Source organism: Calypte anna, chromosome 2, assembly GCF_003957555.1.
Source record: "Calypte anna isolate BGI_N300 chromosome 2, bCalAnn1_v1.p, whole genome shotgun sequence".
Taxonomy (NCBI): domain Eukaryota; kingdom Metazoa; phylum Chordata; class Aves; order Apodiformes; family Trochilidae; genus Calypte; species Calypte anna.
In genome coordinates, this window is record NC_044245.1 from 3526691 (window position 1) to 3541602 (window position 14912).

The 14912-nt window shown below is 41.6% G+C and overlaps 1 protein-coding gene across 1 annotated transcript in view; it reads right to left on the reverse strand.

The window, feature by feature from the left end:
* Positions 1-6303: 6303 nt before the first annotated feature.
* Positions 6304-14912, reverse strand: part of NKTR (natural killer cell triggering receptor) — a 48738-nt gene continuing 40129 nt past the window's right edge. Inside the window, exons 13-17 of the mRNA XM_030445512.1 lie at positions 11761-14697; positions 11378-11473; positions 11006-11065; positions 10360-10458; positions 6304-8817 (exon numbers count right to left, since the gene is read on the reverse strand). Of these exons, the coding sequence (XP_030301372.1) occupies positions 8739-8817; positions 10360-10458; positions 11006-11065; positions 11378-11473; positions 11761-14697 (3271 nt within the window). The 3' untranslated portion in view covers positions 6304-8738. The remainder of the gene's footprint in view (positions 8818-10359; positions 10459-11005; positions 11066-11377; positions 11474-11760; positions 14698-14912) is intronic.

Sequence of the window (14912 nt, forward strand, 5' to 3'; positions counted from 1 at the left end):
AAAGAGCCTGGATGTGGCACTCAGTGCCATGGGCTGGGAACTGCAGCAGTAGTGGATCAAGGGTTGGACTTGATGATCTCTGAGGTCCCTTCCAACCCAGCCAATTCTATGATTCTAAGGAGGATCCTGAGAGACATTCAGTAGACAAGGTCCCAGGGGTGGAGGAGTTTTGGGGTGACAACATTTGGAAAGGGTGTTTTGGGGTGAGAAGCTCAGGAATTGTGCACAACCCCTCAGTTTTTCAGAGTTACAGGGGGAGTCTCCAAGGAAAGCTATGGAAAACGAGCAATGGGCACCTTCAGCCAAGGTTTTCCAAGACCCAGCATCCCAGAAACTCAAGTCAGAGAAGCTGAAGTTGAAATTAAGACTTCAGCTCCCACACACATCCTGGTGTCCCCAGTGTGGCTGGAAGAGGAAGGATGGCAGGGACAGATGGGACAAAGCCAGAGGAAAGTAGGGCTGAAAGGAGGGAACATTGCTTGGAGGAGTTATTTATGATCTGCCAGAGAAACCAAAGAGATACACACAGCCTGGGTGTCCCTGGGGATGTGTCCCAGGCCTGGTACTGCTCAAAATATTTTTTTAATAATTACTTGCATGAATAGAAAATTTGCTTTACAGCTGCAAATGATACCAAGAAGCCGGGAGGGACTTCAAGTACTTGGGAGGATGGGCTGGAACTTCAAAACAATCTTGACACATTAGAGAAATAGCTTGGAAAAAAAAAATAATAAAAAAAAGGCTGCAATTCAGTGGAAACAAAGGAAAAAGTTGCTGTTTGTGTAAGAAGAGTGGAGCTGCAGAGCAGAGCTGGGGCAGGGAGTGGGTAAGCAGGGATGTGGCAGCAGCAGATCCCTGTCTGGATCTGAGCATCCCTCCTCGTGGTGTTGCAAAAGCAGCAAACCACAGGCAGGGCCACGTCAGTGCTGGCTGTAGGACACAGGGAGCAAAGCTTTAGATCCCCAAAGCATGGTGTCCATTGGGAATGGGGATTTGGGGAGGTTATGGGCTGGTGGCAAAGCCCAGGAGATGGTGAGATCTGAGAAGTTGCAAGAAAACCACAAAAAAACCCACAAGGAAACCCAAAACCCCAAAGGACCTGGAGCTATGTAGTCCAGAGAAGACCAGATTGGGGCAAGAGCTGGTACAACTCTTTTCTAAAGAATTAAAATTTCCTTTTTCCTTCTACCTAAACATTGAATAAGAAGGAAGGAGCTCATTCTTTTCCCCTCCACCTGTGAGAAGTAGTGATGGGCTTAAAAGGCAGCAAAGGAGCTTTAGTTCAGCCATCAGAAAATATATTGATTTTTTTTCTTTCTTTATATCGTGTAGGCAGTTTCAGACAGTTTGGTTTTGGCACTTCAGCTGCTGAATCTCAGGGCTGGCAATTTTTTTACAGCTCCATCAGATAAGAATTCCTGTGATTTATGGGGATGGAGTTGATCCTGCCCCTCAAGTGACTCCACCACTGCCCTGGGCAGCCTGTTCCCAATGCCTTAGAACCCTTTGGGGGAAGAAATTCTCCTCACATCCAATCTAAACCTCCCCTGGAGCAATTGGAGCCACTACCTCTTGTCATTGAATCTTGCAGGTTGGAAAGACCCTTGGATCACTGAGTCCAACCATCACCCTTACTCTATGAAGTTCTCCCCTAAAAACCACATCCCCAACATCTAAATAAACCCCTAAACACATCCAGGGATGGTGACTCCACCACCTCCCTGTCTGAACAGTCACTGCAATGACTATTTGGGTTATTTTTGTATTGTATCACTTGGAACTATGTTGAACTGTCTGATTCCCACCTCTTTACAACCACCTTTAAAGGAGTTGTAAAGAGAAAGTCTTAACTCCTCCAGACCAACCATGAAGAGATGAGAAGATCAAGTGCTTGATACCTTCCCACCCTCCCTACCCTCGTTTTTGGTTTGCTTTTGGCCTTTTTTGTTTGTTTGTTTTTTTATTTTATTTTTTCTATCTTTTTTTTTCTTTTTTTCTATTCAGTAGGAGCTGCAGCTCCAAGCAAAGTAGAGTAGGAGAGACCCAGCTGTGAAAGATGCTCTCAAACCCCTTTACCCAAACCAGCAGGAGCTTGGTCCAGGCTTTCAAAGCATCATAGAATCACAGAATGGTTTGGGTTGGAAGGGACTTTAAAGATCATCGGGTTGCTCCAAGCCCCATCCAACCTGGCCTGGAACACTTCCAGGGATGGAGCAGCCACAGCTTCTCTGGGAAACCTGGACCAGGGTCTCACCACCCTCACAGGGAAGAATTTCTCCCTAATATCTAATCCTAAATCTCCCTGCCAGCTCACAGCCATTCCCCCTCATCCTATCACTACCTAGACACTTAATGCAATTACAAATCACAGCAGAAAAAATTAATTCCCCACCCCCACTGTTACTTCTTTAAAAAGGTGGAAGCCATCACTAGAGAAGGTCAATTTAGGTTGGACAAGAGGAAGAAATTCTTTCCTGTGAAGGTGCTGAGCCCCTGGCACAGGTTTCCCAGAGAAGCTGTGGCTGCCCCATCCCTGGAAGAGTTCCAGGCCAGGTTGGATGGGGCTTGGAGCAACCTGGGCTGGTGGGAGGTGTCCCTGCCCATGCAGGGGGCTTGGAACAGGATGAGCTTTAAGGTCCCTTCCAACCCAACCCATTCTGTGATTCTGACCTCAGAAGCATAAAGTGATATAAAAAGCCAAACCATCCCCAGCTGCTTTATCCAGTGAGTGGGTCACACCCAGATGTTGCAAAAAACCCGCAGACTTCTCTGACAAAGGATCCTCTATTTGTCCTCTTGCTTCTTCCTTCCTTGCTGCACCTACTTTTGGAAGAAGTCCCTCTCCAGGAAGGATGTAAAAACCAAGCCCTGGCTGGTCCAAGAACTCCTCCAGGAAATCCAGAAAGGAGCAGAGTGACCCAGGGAGCAGCACCAAGTTCTGGGTACAAGGATTCTCCTCTGTACAGCTCCCACTGAGTGTGGTTTGACACGAGCCAACCTCTTGATCCCATAAATCCAGCTGCCTCAGCAAGCCTTCTCCAGTCAAAACAAAACCTCCTAAAGCAGCAGATATGGAGCCTTCAAGGCTACAACCATCAACAACAGCTGCAATTAGAGGGATTAACAATTAACAGCCTGGCTGAAAGCACTGAAGGAATCCAGGGAGAAACAAGACCTCAAAAGTTATTACTGGGCTGAACAAACTCCCACCTGAGGGGTAGGTGAAGAGTCTGGAAAGGTAGAACTGCCCAGGGATTGCTCTGTTTGGGTCTGGAGCTGACCCTGCTGTGGTACAGCACATTAAATTATTTATTATTTATTAATTGTTATCAAACCCAACATCAGAGTCCTGCTCCAGGAAAGCTCAGGTTCAAACTTTGGAGTCAACCAACACTCAGAGAAAAGGTAAAGAATCACAGGATTAGCTGGGTTGGAAAGGATCTTTGAGATCACCAAATCCAATCCTTCATCCAGGAGTCTAGAAAGACATTTGGAGATGAGCAGGATTAATTAATACCAAATTAATGCCCACTCTCTCTTTGTGCATCCACTGTGCTCTGAAATATTATTTAATAAAAAAAACCAAAAACAACCCAACAAAAAAACCCCAAACCACCTAAAACTGCCACAGATTTCATGCATGCAACCCCATCTACTTCAGAGGGATTGCATGGACATCATTAAATTCAAGCCTGGGTCCCTTAATTGTTGATATAATTTTCAAAGAGTTGCAACTTACCCCAGTTTAAGCATCCAGAGCAGTTTAAACCCAGGTGGAAAAACCATTGCTGTTTTCCCAGCCATCTCATAAACATTATTTACATGGATGTTAAGTAGGGGTGGAGCATGCAAAGCTTTATCTTCTCCTGATTTAATTCCCAGGCAGTTTGGAAATCACACCAGATGGATTCCAGGGTGCAGCTCAAGGTCACCTCCGTGCTGTGTTCTGCTCCCAACTCTTAAGTGTGATCATCACAAAACCAGGCAAGCAGCCATCAACAGAAAATTTAATACACTGTCAGATCCTTGGTGAGCTCCTGAGAGAGCACTTTGCACGCTCTGTCCCTCTGAGTCCAAGGACACAAACAGCCCCTGTTTAAAAGAGAGAGGAGGAAAGGAACTTTAAAAATTCAGGCTGTTGCTTTGTAAGAAATGAGTGTTTGACAGCCAGGTGGTTCATTTAAAATTATTCTGGACAAAGTTCAGCCACTCACCTGTAACTGGAGACGGGAAAGCTCATGGTTACCCACCTGCAGCACAATATTCTGTGCACCATGCAGTGCACAATCTATTGCCCAAAGCAAAACCAAAGACCACACTAAGCTTATTCAGAACCTGCCCCTACCCCTTTTTTTTTTTTTTTTTTTAAAATTTAAACCACTTATACTTGGAGCAGTAATTTCACCACACTGCAGGATTTAAGTGCTTATTTTAATAGAAAAAATGTCACTATTGAGTACTATATACCCAGGGGTCAAGGCCACTATGTTAATGCTGAGTTATCCAGCCTCCTCCCATCACCTCCCCTCAAGGTTTGACCCCCACAGCACCTCAGAGTAGTCCCATTGCCCTGATGTTTCATTTTTGCAGAGTAGAGCTTTTATGAAAGAAAAAAAACCCCAAAACAAACCCAGACCCCACAATATTATGCATTTAAAAGAAAGGTTCCCTGCCTCTCCTGAACAAGCCTCTTGCACACTGCATGGACAGTGTCTGGCAGTTCAGGTTTTTGACTGTTGCCTTTGGCATAGTCATCCCTTAAATCATAGAATCATAGAATCATAGAATAGCCGGTTGGAAGGGACCTCAGAGATCATCTAGTCCAACCTTGACCCACCGGAGCAGTTGCTAGACCATGGCACTGAGTGCCACATCCAGTCCTTTTTTTTAAATGTCTCCAGGGATGGAGAATCTACCACCTCACCGGGCAGTCCATTCCATAGCCCTAATCACCCTCTCCGTGAGAAATTCTTTCTAATATCTAACCTAAACCTCCCCTGGCACAACTTAAGATTGTGTCGTCTTGTCTTGTTGAAGGTCGTCTGTGAAAAGAGTCCAGTTCCCACCTCGCTACAGCCTCCTTTCAGGTAGTTGTAGACAGCAATGAGGTCTCCCCTGAGCCTCCTCTTCTTCAGGCTGAACAGCCCCAGCTCTCTCAGCCTCTCCTCATAGGGTCTGTGCTCGAGTCCCTTCACCAGACTGGTTGCCCTCCTTTGGACCTGTTCCAGGACCTCTACATCCTTCTTAAACTGAGGGGCCCAGAACTGGACACAGGACTCAAGCTGTGGCCTCACCAGTGCTGAGTATAGGGGAAGAATCACCTCCCTGGACCTGCTGGCCACGCTGTTTCTGATACAGGCCAGGATGCCATTGGCCTTCTTGGCCACCTGGGCACACTGCTGGCTCATGTTCAGTTTCTTGTCAATGCAGACTCCCAGGTCCCTTCTGCCTGGCTGCTCTCCAACCACTCTGTGCCCAGCCTGGAGCTCCCCATGGGGTTGTTGTGGCCAAAGTGCAGGACCCGGCACTTGGCCTTGTTGAACCTCATCCCATCTAAGTCATCTACCTTAAATTCCTGTTTTATTTTTCCTGATGGCTTCCATCACCTAGAATCCACCCTTTTCTGGTGCTTCCTCTTTGCAGGCAGTGCTCCAAAGTTTGGGAAACGCCAAGTGAAGGGGCTGATGCTGAAGACTCAATCAAACCTGGAAACCCTTCCTCTTGTCCTTTTCACCTCAGACCAAAGCCTTTCCATTAGGAAAAAGCTGGTTTTTTCCAATGAAATCCAGTTGTTTTTTTTTTTCCCTGTAACAGAAGGTCTAAGAGACTGATGGATTAGAATGCTAAGCCATTACATCTGCTGACTTGAACTCAATACCACATTTTCCAATATGTTACGGAAAGGAGGCAGGAATGTGGATTTGGGAAAGAATATTTAGCAAAGTAGTGAAACTCAGAACATTTAGAGATTTCCATGTGGGTCTGTTAAGTCTCTTTTCACAAAGGAGAGGAACTTTTTTATTTTTTTATGTATCTCGAGGAAATGGTGAGAGCTCAAATCACTTGGAAATTTCAAAATATTTGTTCCTCCAACGAGTGTTATGTAAACCCAGCTCAGAGTCTTGCTGAGGAGTCAGCTCTCTATGTAGGTCAGGAAAAAAAGAAAGGCAACTTGCATGTAGTCTTGAAAGGGATAAAAGCAGATACAGAAATTGTAGATTTCATTTTCCTGCCTTTTTCTCCTCCAGCAGCAACAAGATTTTTTTTTTTTTGTCCAGATGCAGAGAAAACAGGGTTTGCAGATCTGTACAAAAAGTTTATTTTACAAACAGCAACTACTTTTGAATAACAAAATTGCAAAAACAGAGACCAACGTTAGAAAACAAGCTCAGGGGTATATTTCCTATCTGAAGCACAATTTAATAGACTTCACTAAATAAAAATATTCCCCTGCTCCTCCCCCCACATCCTTCCCCAACCATCTCATAGAATTTCTTTATAAAGCTGGAATTCAAGGTATGAAATCACCACTGGTGCCATGGCAGTAATTTCAGGCAACTCTAACTAATTGTTTCTATTACTTTTACCTTAAAAAGTCAACTCAAACCTGAAATATGAACAAGGCTGATTCTGGGGAAAAAAAAATCTCTACTAAGTATTAAATACCCATGTTTATTTTTGTATATTTTGTTACACTGCTAGCCCTCTAGTTCTATTTTCTCAGCAAGGGGAAAACCAAGTTACGTTTGTATTTCCAGCTGAAACTGCAGCTTTACCTTGAGTTAGCAGTGAAATCTTTGTTCAGGACTCTGAAATGGCTCCTACTGTAAGAAATCTGTCTGTAAGTCTATATTGACTTGAGTAATAAATGTACTTAATGTTAAAAAGCCTAAGAAGCTTACAAAATATTGATTCCAAAGTCTTACATGCACACACTTTTTCATTAAACTACAAGAGTAGGAAGTCCAGAATTTTGTAGAAAGTGAAAAAAAAAACTGTGTGATCAATTCAAAGTTTTAGGAACCTGTGTACAAATGTCTCATCCAGCTGCTCACGGACAGAAATGGAGTCACTGAAAGCCTTCAAACTTCACTCTGAACTTTCTTTTCATGTTTTCAGAAGTGTCCCAAAAGCTAACTCTGGGTAGCTTTAATTCAAAGAGACATGAAGTATCAACTGACACCTCAAGCAAGAAGTTGCCACTTTCAATTTGCAGAGTTGTTGTTTCCTGATGAGATTTTTTTTAAAAAAAGAAAACAACAAAACAAAGCAACCACTTTCAATACTGGAAAACATTTGAGAAAATGAAAGCATCTCAAGATATTACAGAAACTCAGTGATGAAAACTATTATAATACAGCAGTGTGCATCAGCTCTATTGAAGGTCTGGTAGTCTGTTTTTTTTACAGCACAGACCCCATATTTCAGCTTATATTATGCCATTAAAAACCTGTTACTTAGTACACAACTTCCTAAACACTGAAAAACTTTACAAATTGGTTTAAAATCAACTCAATCAGAATGCTGCATAAAATTACTCACTGCCCTTCAGCTTAATGCTATGGTTTGGTTGGGATTTTTTTTTTTTTTTGGCTAACCATTTACCTATAACATGGAGTAATTTTTGGTATTAAACTTCACCTTGAAAGTATTGTCCATGTTTTTTATCAGGCATACAGTGTTTCTGTAATCATATCACCTTAGCACTCTATAGTTCAAATATCTGCTATATCAATACCTGATATTCCCTGTGACAAATGGGACACAGCTACAGGAATTTTACAAAGGAACCATTATGGTTTGTTCACTCAAAAAAAAAAAAATTAAAAAGTATTTAGAACAAACTCATGATATACTCAACAGTTTACAACATTCAGCTTCAAAAAATATGTGTTGAAGTAGCCAAACACTGTATTATGAACCAAAATTCAACTCAAGATGTGTTTAGAAACCCTTTTTTTAGACTCTCCAGAACTCTGCTGTTCCTCCCAAAATTTGTTTTTAAACATAAAAGCTGAAACAAGTTGGGTATCAAGACCTCCTTCATCACACTTCTGCTCACTGCTTGTCAGTTTGATAATTTCCAGTGGGTTGGAGATTCCTCCTTTTTCAGCAGCTTTCTGTCATGTCACAGAAGAGTCAGGATTAAGACAGAGTTTTTGTTCTCCTCACCAAGCTGTTGGGTATATACTGCAGATATGACCAACAAACAAGACAGCATGGAACCCATCTTCCAGCACTTATTAAAAAAAAAAAGGCATTTTAAACTAGAAATGGCTGCCTTTGGAAGAGGTTTTCTTCAGTTTTATAGTTGCTAGCATATCTTTAGCATTAAGAGGCAGAAAGCCCTAAGGTGTTTAGAAACACACTTCAAGTCAGTACTGATTGCTGCATGTGGAGAGCTGGTGGCAGCAAATTCACCAGGGTGTCAGTCATGGCTTGGAAAATCCAACTCAAGGGCATCAAACTGGTGGTTGTTTCATTTCTCTTCTTTTGTAAAAGTAGCATTTGACCACAAAAAAGAAGAAAACAAACTGAAAATCACTTGAGCTGAGTACTTCTCCCCACAAGTGAACAGCCAGTGGAGTTTACTGGTAAATGGTGAAGTTTCAGCTGACTCAGTGAACACCTTTCAACTTCACTTCTGCTGCTGGCAGAACAGTTGGGGTTGTTTTTTTTTCAATGTAACACTGAAAAAATTATGATTAAATATGGTTTCCATCATCAAGGAGATGTTTTCAGCTGTATCTGCTGCTTTCACTGGGACTTCGATTGTTGGAGTAGCTGCGATCACTCTCACTGTCAGAGCCATAAGATCTACAAAGAAAAGATGAAAATGCCTCAGAGTTCCAGTTTGAGCTTCAAATTCAAAATTGCATCATGTAAAAACATTGTCTAGACAGACACGAGACAAGAAGAAAACATACACAGGATCAGGTTTCATATAACTTCAGTATTAAGGGATATTAAAAAATCAAATTATCATGAAGTTTGTGATGAAAACCCTGCACAACTCACATCAAACTGATGGTCACTAGAGGTGTTTTTTCTTCCTCTGATAGAGCTAAGAAACCAGCCAGACTTGTTTTTATAAATGCTACTAGCTGAGAAGTATATTCTAACAAATATTATTTTATGTTGCAAGAGTTTCTCAACTCGGATCATTTCCCAAATCCTTGCCTTATATATTGCACAGTTTTTGGTTTGAAGAAGGGTCTGAAAAATTAGGCCAAGTAACAGCAACAGGAGTGTATAAGTGTCTGAAGAGTGGAAGTTGTAGATTAAAATGTTTTGCTTTATTCCAGCAGAATTTCAAGCTCAGCACCTGGCCGAGCATGAAGACAGAGTCCAGATGGTTCCAGACAAGCCATAGGACATACTCAAATCAGAGAGAATAAACTTTAATTACAGGTTTTTTAGTAAGAAAAGCTTTCTAAATGGAAGTTGAGTACATCCTAATCCAGTCCTTGTTTCTCTGAAGCTTCCCCACCTCCTACACCAATAATTTGGCAAATCCATTTCTGAGCTTTTTATTAATCTCAGTAATTTCCCCTTGAGCACAGGATGAAAGTTGTCTTCCTGTCAGAACTAGGTGGGGAAAGGTGAGAGTAAAATCCATTTAGAATTGCTACAAAGTTGGGAAAAAATGAGTATGGGAACACCAGAGCATGACAACTTAAAGCAGTCTTAGAGATCTTCCTGATTTACTACTAATTTGGGACTTTGAGCACAGAACAAATTATCACTGATATTCATGATATCACCTGTCCCTTGTTCCATTTCTGGTCTTTGGGAAATGTTCTCACACCTACATAATTCCCCTGGACTGAGTAGATTAAAATTACTCCTAAATTCACACTTGATCTGAGGGCAAAATGTTCTTTCAAAACATGTTCTACGAAGCTAAAAAATAATTCTGGAGAGCATTTTTAATATCCCTTCCAGATTATTTTTTTAGATCCACTTTTGCAGTCTAACCAAAAAGAATTCAGCATTCCAGTGGAATTCTTTGCATACCAAGTTTCATGTCCATAACAGGGAACTGGATTGAAGTCTTGAGAGCCAGCTCACTGTAGTTTTTAAGAAACATTTAAAATTATTTTAAAAACCCACAAACAGGCTTATTTTGAATGCATACCTACAGTGAACTCCCCCATCCTCAAATTCAGCATGTCAGAAATTCTCAAGTCCTCACTCACACTCTCGCTGTAATTATTTTTAATTATTACCTTTGCTAACAACAGAAGGGTGGATGGTTGATGCCTGGTCAAAACAAACCCAACATGAGCCTTCATGAACATCCTAAATATGTATTTAGAAAATTCTTTTGCATAAATACAGATGCAAGCAAACCCATACCTGGATCTCCTATCATAACTTCTGGATCTTCGATAGCTGTCACTCCTTTTACTTCTACTGCGACTTCTGCTGTAGTAACTGTCATATGTGTATGACCTACTTTAAAGGGAAAAGAAAATAATTGTAAACTTCCAATTTTTTGCCTAAAATGCTATTTTAATTGCATGTTTTAAAGACACATACACAGCCCTAAGTGGCTGCATAGAAATAACTTTACATGGATATGGCAAATGGAATAACTCAATGTTTTATAAAATTTTTAATACAAGTATGCTCAAAACAACACTAAAAGCCTCTATTTTATTAATCTGGAAAAAATGATAACTAAACAGAAGTTTTGTGTTTTCTCTGCCAATGGTAGATGCAGTAAAAATCTTGTTTGCCTACACTGCTGTAAACAAGTGATTTAGTTTGTAACTCGATTTTATTTCAACAACGATAGGAAAGTGTTCACTGTTCCTTCTCTCTGTAATCCCAGAAGGACTTGGTTACTTTCAGCTTTTAAATATCTTAACTGATTTTGCTCTGATCCAAGCCACTATCAGATTACTATATTTTTAAGCCCCATAAAGGAATGTTCTTATACTAAGATATTTTTATAGTGAGTACATCTATTGCAGAGTCTGTATAAAAATAAAACCCATACCTGGATCGACTGTGATGACCATAAGAACTACTTCTGGATCTACTCCTACTGTAGGTTCGACTGACAAAAACAGAGACACATTTAAGGTTAAACTAACACTGGAGAGAAGGGAGAGAGGGGGAGTGAGAGGAGAGGAACATGTTTGGCTCAGAATTCCTGAGAATTCCAGTAAAGAAAATGACTTTTCAGTATCAGGCAATTTAGAAACCTATTTTAACTTCCACATTTCAAGCAGATGATGAATGCATGCTGGAACCTGAAGTGCTAAGCACATTTTCAACTCACTCAGCCCCTGTGGCATCGAGCTGCTGTGCCTGATGTGCTGGTTTTGTAACAGACCCCAACAGGATCCCTCAAATTAGAGGAACTTACCTACGACTCTTGTAACTGTGGTAAGAGCTACTGCGACTTCGTGACCGATCTCTGCTGTACCAGCCTCTGCTTCTGCTTCTTGTGTAGCTTCTCGACCTACAAAAGCAATGAAAAAAGCAAATAAATCAATTGAAGGGAAGGGTGGCAGAAAACAGGAAGCAAAAGCATCAAATAGAACAGAACTGAAGAGAAAGGTGGCAGAAAACAGGAAGCAAAAGCATAACAAAGCTTCATCTTTTAAGGTCGGTATCTATTCCATCCTTGCTAAAAGATACAGGGCTTTAAAAAGAAAAACCACAAGTTGGAAAAGAAAAACATGCCTTAAAAGTGTAAGAGCTTTCCAGTTAATATGGTAAGCTGTGGGAATAGCACAAACTTCTTACCTGTAGGAGTATGTAGAACTTCGGGATCGACTTCTGGAGTGACTGTAAGACAGGGACCTTGTTCTGTGCCTGGATTTTGATCCAGATTTACTCCGGGACCTACTGAGACTCCTGGATGGGCTGTTGTCTCTACTTGGAGATTCCTCCTCACTGGAACTTTCTTGGTTCCTTGGCCTTCGATTTAGCCGTGCTGTTTTTCTAACTTCATCAAACAGAGATCCAGGCCTTACCTTATTTTTAGTTTTTATTTCAATTCTTAAACCTGCTGGTTTAGGCTCTGGTGCTAAAGTTACATTTTTAACTTCCGTGGTAGCACTAATTGTTGCTGGTTGTAAATTACCAACCCCTTGCAAAGGCTTCCATTTGTTATCTACCATATTGCTTTGTGTATTTTCAGTAATTTCACTTTTTAAACTACTCTCTTTAGCACTAGGCAAGGGGACAGAGTTATTTTCTTGCCTCCCCGTTTCCTGTTCCTTAATACTTATGAAGTCCACAATACTGTTTCCTAGTCTGACAGCATCTTGCTCAGGGGTTTCAACCTGTAAATCTTTGTTGACACTAGCACTTAAAGCATGAGGTTTAGTGGTGAGAATGACAGGAGACAAAATGTCCACATCAACCTTCCCTGGTGAGTTACGATCCGGAGTACAAATCTCCATGTTGTCATCTGTCTGAATGACATCTTCCAATGCATTCTGGTTGTTTTCTTCAGCTTGCTCCATCTCATTCTTGCAAGTGCTCACATTTATTCCTGAGTTTAAAACGCTGGTTGAAGCAGTTACTTCAACACTATCTTTATTAAGGTTACTGCAATCTGGTGAGGCATCACATGTGGTGTTTTTACTTAAAAGGCTTTCATCCACACAAGACTTTTCACCATTTCCCATTTTATCTTTGACTGTTTCATCCTTTTCATTAACTTGTTTGTCCTTTACATCCTTGGTAAACTCCTTTTCTTTCTTATCATCCTTGATAACTGGCTTTTCATTTATCTCATCATCATCTTCATCACCAAATTCCAGGGGGGGCTGCCAATGAAACATTTCTTTTCTTTTCTGAACTTTCTGCTTCTTTTCATTTTTCCCTTTTGATTTTTCTTTTGCTTTTTTGGAATGGGATTTTTTAAGAGTTTTTTTCGAGCCATGCTTGTGTTTTTTGGACTTTCCTCTCACATTTGCTGAGCTGGAACAAGAACTCTCAGACTCAGAAGATGACAACTGTTTGCTAGTCTTCCAGGTACAACCAGAATCCAGAAAGCCTTCTGAAGAATTGGATTGTTTTTTTATCCTTTTGGTAACACTAAGCTCTGTATCAGATCCTGATGTGGCCTCTCCTTCCTCTTTACTGGAGGAAGGCCTGGAATCTCCCCTATTATGCCTCACCTCTCCTTCAGAATTTGACTCAGAGTCCCATTTACTACCTGAGTAGGATTTTCGTTTTGTTTTTCCACCACCTCTAGGCTGCTCAGAAGACTTCTCCTTAGCTGCTTTCTTTTTAGCGTGATCGGAATCCCGCTCGCACTTGGATTTCTCCTCCCCTCTCTCAGAACTGAAGCTGTTTTTATCCTGTTTCTGAGCATCTCCTTCCAGTTGAAAACGGCCTTCTTTTTCTTGGGCTGCTTTTGGTTTGGCAGAACGTTCGCTGTCAGTGGAGAAATCGGAAGATGATAAAGTGTCACTCTCTTTCAATCCCTGAGAGGACTCATCATAGTCTTTTGCACAGGTGTAAGGGAGGGTGCTTTCAGAGCTCGTTTCTTGCCTCAGCTTAAGAGACCGAGTTTTCTGACCACTTGATGCTGATTTCCTTTTGCTTCTGTGCCTCCCATCATCACTAAGGGAATAATAAGACGTTGAATCGCTATAACCCGACCTGTCGCTGCGGTATTTACTCAGCGACGGCGATCGGTCGGAAGAAGGAGATTTTGTCCTAGAGCTAGATGGACTTCTAGACCTTGTGTAAGATCTGGAGTATGACCTGCTTCGAGAGGACCTGCTCCTGGACCTTGGCCAGCTATCTGAGCTTCTGTCACTCCGGTACTTGGAATAACCGCTCCGGTCGCTCTCGGAACTCCTCTGTTGCTTCCGATACGAGGAAGAAGTGTTTGCCTCTTTAATGACTACCAAATTGTAATTAGTTTGTGGGGGTATTAAATGGGTTGCTTTAGCTTTCATTTCCTGAATTCGTTCGTAAGATGGCTTCCATGGTTTCTGCCCAGGTTTCCACCTTGAGGGTGGTGGGCTATCACTTAAGGGTATAACAGGGAGGTTTTCCGGGACAACGGGTGGTATGACAACTTTATCACTTGGGAGTATAACTGCTCTCACAGGCTCAGCAGTCTTGGTCAACTTATTTTCATTTAATCGTGTTGAAATGTTGCATGGAGAACTGGGAACTATCTTTCGATGCCCAGGGTTGGAACTTGACCTTGACCTACTTCGAGAACGTGACGATTTAGAAGCTGATCTTGATCTAGAGCTTCTTCGGGAATACGATCTTGATTTAGTCCTAGATCTGGATCTGGACCTGGACCTGTAGTGTGATCGAGTACCTCTGCTTGATAAAGTTGATGAGCTCTGGTCTTCCTTGTCAGATTTAGACCAGTCTCTTCTGGATGAATGTCTGGAAGACAATGAAGAAGAACGAGATTTCCTCTCACGATCACAAGATGACTTTGTCCTCCTACGGAAGGAACGAGAGGACTCCACATCTGATGAAGCTGATGTTTTCTTTTTTTTCATTTGCTTGTGCTTCTTGAAATGTTTCTGCTTCTTAGATTTCTTTTTGTGTTTCACCTTCTTCTTCTCTTTCCTGTGTTTTTTGTGATGGCTTGAGTATCTCACAGTACTTAGATCAGAATAACCATTGTGTGACCAAGACCTTGATCTCCGGGATGCACTCCTTTCATCCCATCTGCTTGTACTTGGGTCACTCAGCCTAAAACATAAAACAAATAAGCCTCACACTTAAGTGGAAATTCTTTAAAATCTTCAGCCAAACAATGTGTCCCACCTTAAGTGCAATTAAGTTTAAAAAACTCACACTCTTACTTACTTACTCTCTCTTAACACACACTCTTACTACCAGAGAACTGTTTTGGATGAGCTTGTTGCACTCATTTTAATATATTGAATTATATCACTATCAAGAGA